Source organism: Myzus persicae, unplaced genomic scaffold (genome assembly GCF_001856785.1).
Source record: "Myzus persicae strain clone G006 unplaced genomic scaffold, MPER_G0061.0, whole genome shotgun sequence".
In the NCBI taxonomy this organism is placed as follows: domain Eukaryota; kingdom Metazoa; phylum Arthropoda; class Insecta; order Hemiptera; family Aphididae; genus Myzus; species Myzus persicae.
Window position 1 is genome coordinate 3,737 of NW_019104466.1, and position 3,424 is coordinate 7,160.

At 30.3% G+C, this 3,424-nt stretch overlaps 1 protein-coding gene across 1 annotated transcript; it reads right to left on the reverse strand.

Moving 5' to 3' along the window:
* Positions 1-1,085: 1,085 nt before the first annotated feature.
* Positions 1,086-2,166, reverse strand: LOC111042354. The gene is made up of 2 exons (XM_022326933.1): positions 2,089-2,166; positions 1,086-1,424 (listed from the first exon to the last, which is right to left on the reverse strand). Exons 1-2 carry the CDS (start codon positions 2,164-2,166, stop codon positions 1,086-1,088), a joined length of 417 nt encoding a protein of 138 aa, XP_022182625.1.
* Positions 2,167-3,424: the final 1,258 nt, after the last annotated feature.

A 3,424-nucleotide genomic window follows, 5' to 3' on the forward strand; every position in this document is an offset into this window, starting at 1 on the left:
AAGAACTTATTTAAACTATTCTAATTTAAATGTCTAAATATACATACGTTGCCACTGGTTATAGATAATTAAATATTTCTTATGATCGGATATAATTTTTGTATGGTATTATATTTTGTCATTTATATGTTAATATTATAGATCTATAAATCATATGTTATAATTCTTCTGTGCGTCTGTACATATTTTAACTTCTAAACGGCTGGACCGATTTTGATGAAATTTTTTGTGTGTGTTTGAGTGGTTCCTTAGATGATTTTTATTCACAATGAGACCAAGTAGATGTAATGTGGGTCCCGGACAGGTGCTCAAACAATGACTTTGAGATTTACGACGGAAATTTTTGTTTTTAAATGGTTGCTTTATAGGTTGTAGGGGAAATAATTAGTAGAAATTAGTTTTTTTTTCTATATAAATGGTTACCATTGGTTACTCGGGCAGATGAGGTAAAATTATGCATAAAATCACCGCGTTTACGGTTTCGAATATATAAATTAGAAGAAAAGAAATATGAGAATTGAATTCAAGTGTTAAGCTTATATAGCTATTCAGAAACTACGTAACCTATTTTGTGAAAATGTCAAATTGTTCTTGGAGATATCAGGAAAGTTTAGAGCAGTGGTTCACAACAACCGGTGTGCAGCGAGAAATGTCATATTTGTATAGACTCGTGGTGACAATTATTGCATCCGGTGAAGTTGCCGAAGTTGCTGGGGTTGTCAAGCGTATGAGTATGCCGTGAAAACTTGTGATGTATAATAATATGCCATGAACTAAAAAAAGTTGAGAACCACTGGTTTAGAGAGTACTCTGAACCATGTTCAATTTATACCAAGTGCTATATTATATCCCATCCACTACAGGCAAATTGTCAATCTCGGTCGAATTGGATTACAAAGTGATGTACTGCACCGACCAAATGTTACTCGTGAACTGAGGTACATCAAAACTAAGATACCTAAATATATATTGTATATTTTTAATTTATCTCTGAATTACGCCTAGTAGTTCATAATATACCTAGGTAGTTCATTTCAGTTAAACAAAATGATTAAAAATAAAAACTACGAAATAACACGGAAAGTTTATTTTTTTTTAGGTGATTTTTTCTTTGGTGATTTTTTTCTACTTTCGGTAGTCGCCGCCGTATCTTTGTTGGTCGTTGATTTTTTTTTCTGACCTGTGCTTGGGCTAACCTCCGCTTCATCATTTTTTTCCTCACCTTTTGCTATGGTGATTGCCATATCTCTATCTTTGTGCTGTATGGTGATTTGCACGTTTCCTGCTTCAATCGTTTCGGGATTTACAGATTGGCCAGTACTCGGACCCTGTTGCAGATTATGGGCAATAATGTGCATTTCATTTGAGTCATTTTGATTTTTGCCCTTCTTCGAACCTTTCTTGCTCGTGCTCGGTGGATTTACCTGAGTGCAAGACGTAACGTGAACGATGCATAAAAAAATTCTAAAGGTGGTCAAGTCAATTTTGTGATTATAAAAAAAAACCAAACTGAGAAACTCGCTTTGCTATATTTGCTGTAAGGTATAGTTAGTTTTAAGTGTGGAGGGTATACCTTGTCATTATTTAGTATGTCACTTTGTATGTGTTGAATTTGTAAAAGTAAAAATGATTTTTAGCATTTAACAAAAATAACATTTTCATAAAATACAAAAATGTACTGTCTATAAATAATTTGAAATTTTTCTAAACATTTTGAAAACTTTATTTGTGTATAGAAAATTATATCATATTAGTAATTGTGAAATGTTAAGTTTTTCTGCAATAAATATATTTTTGGATATTTTTTGAAGAAAAATCATTATTTTTTTGGTTGAGCTAGAAAAAACTGTAGGTATATTAAAACAATATCGAAAATAATATGTTGTAAATTGTAAATACAATTTATAGGCTATTATACGAATGCTGCATAGCCGCATAGGTAACCAAAAATCTATGCTTAAAAAACATCGAGGATATCATATTATGTATTTCTACTATAAAAGCAAGTATGCGTTATTATATAAACAGAAATACAAAATAATACTCATATTATAGAAATCCGCAAAGACTCACTATCTATACACGTACTATTATGATAGATGGATTGTCACTTTGACGATTGTCCCCAAAAATGTTTTGACACACCCGTTTGAAACATATACACATTTTTGCAGCTCGGAATTATTGTTTATTATATGTTAGTTTATATTTAATTAGTATTATATGTTTGCGATGTTTAAAAAACAAAATTAATTAAATTACGTTAAAACAAGATTCGCGATTAATGGAAATCAATACCCTTGATAAAGTTACTATGAATAGTGTATAGTATAATTTATCTAGCCAACTACGAGATATATATATTTCCTATGTGATCACGTCATAACGGGACGAAGTGCTTATAACAACCATATACAATTCTTAGTTATAACGTATAGGTACTTAATTTTTTTTTCAGATTCATAATGGAGTTATTTGCTATAACATTTTGAACAATATACCGCTATAACAGTATAATATAATGATGAAATCAAAATAAGTTTTGAGAACAACGAGATAAATTTTAAATATCTACTCGTATATAATATTATCTTACATTTCAATAATAATCTATTATAATGTGTAGGTTTATATTGTGGTATGTATTATTTATATTGAACGAATCGGGACGACATCGTGCAAAAATATTTTAAACATCGTGAAATATGGGTATAGTAGATATTACTGGCATAAGCGTGGCAGGTCCTCTTCACAGAGGAAGCAAGACTATAGCTGAGAAGGTCCAAGAAAGTCTGGACTCCACCTCCCTCGAGGAATTAGTATTGTAGTTCTATTAACCCATAGTACCTATATTGACCTATATGGACTTTACGGTTAGTCCAAACATACAAATAAAACTACAGTTTTCAATAAGTATCTATTTTTAATAATAATAATAATAATAATAATGTCTTCAAAAAACAACCAAGTAGAAAACATAATTTAAATACCTGACTTTTAAAATAACATACATATTTCTCCAAAGTCCCATTCGTCTTTTGATATTTTCAAAACTTCTATGGTTTCTTCATAATAATCACCATATTATGCTTGATCCTATTCAATAAACATATTTAACAGTCCATTTAATTAGAGAAGCCGTCTTATCAGTTATCTTTGAAAATATATGCTTATATTCAATTTAATACTAGGTATACTTAAACTGATTAATACGATATAATTGTATTGTATATTTATTTATTATTTTGAGATTGCACAATGGAAATATTTTTTAAAAAAACAGTATATTATTATAATTACTTTGACGGAAGATCTAATGGGAGCTGAGAATCTTGTATTGGACTATTGGAGGCAGCTGCCTCCCCTGCCTCACGCCTGCGCACACTTATGAAACTACTGATTAAGGTTTTGTCAAGTATAGGTA

What these genes read in the sequence shown, in the direction of transcription:
- LOC111042354 (XM_022326933.1), bottom strand. Translation starts at nt 2,166, where the DNA reads ATGTGTATATGTTTCAAACGGGTGTGTCAAAACATTTTTGGGGACAAT. An exon ending in ACAATCCATCTATCATAATA is followed by an intron (nt 1,425 to 2,088) that starts GTACGTGTATAG and finishes TCTTGCACTCAG; the next exon opens with GTAAATCCACCGAGCACGAG.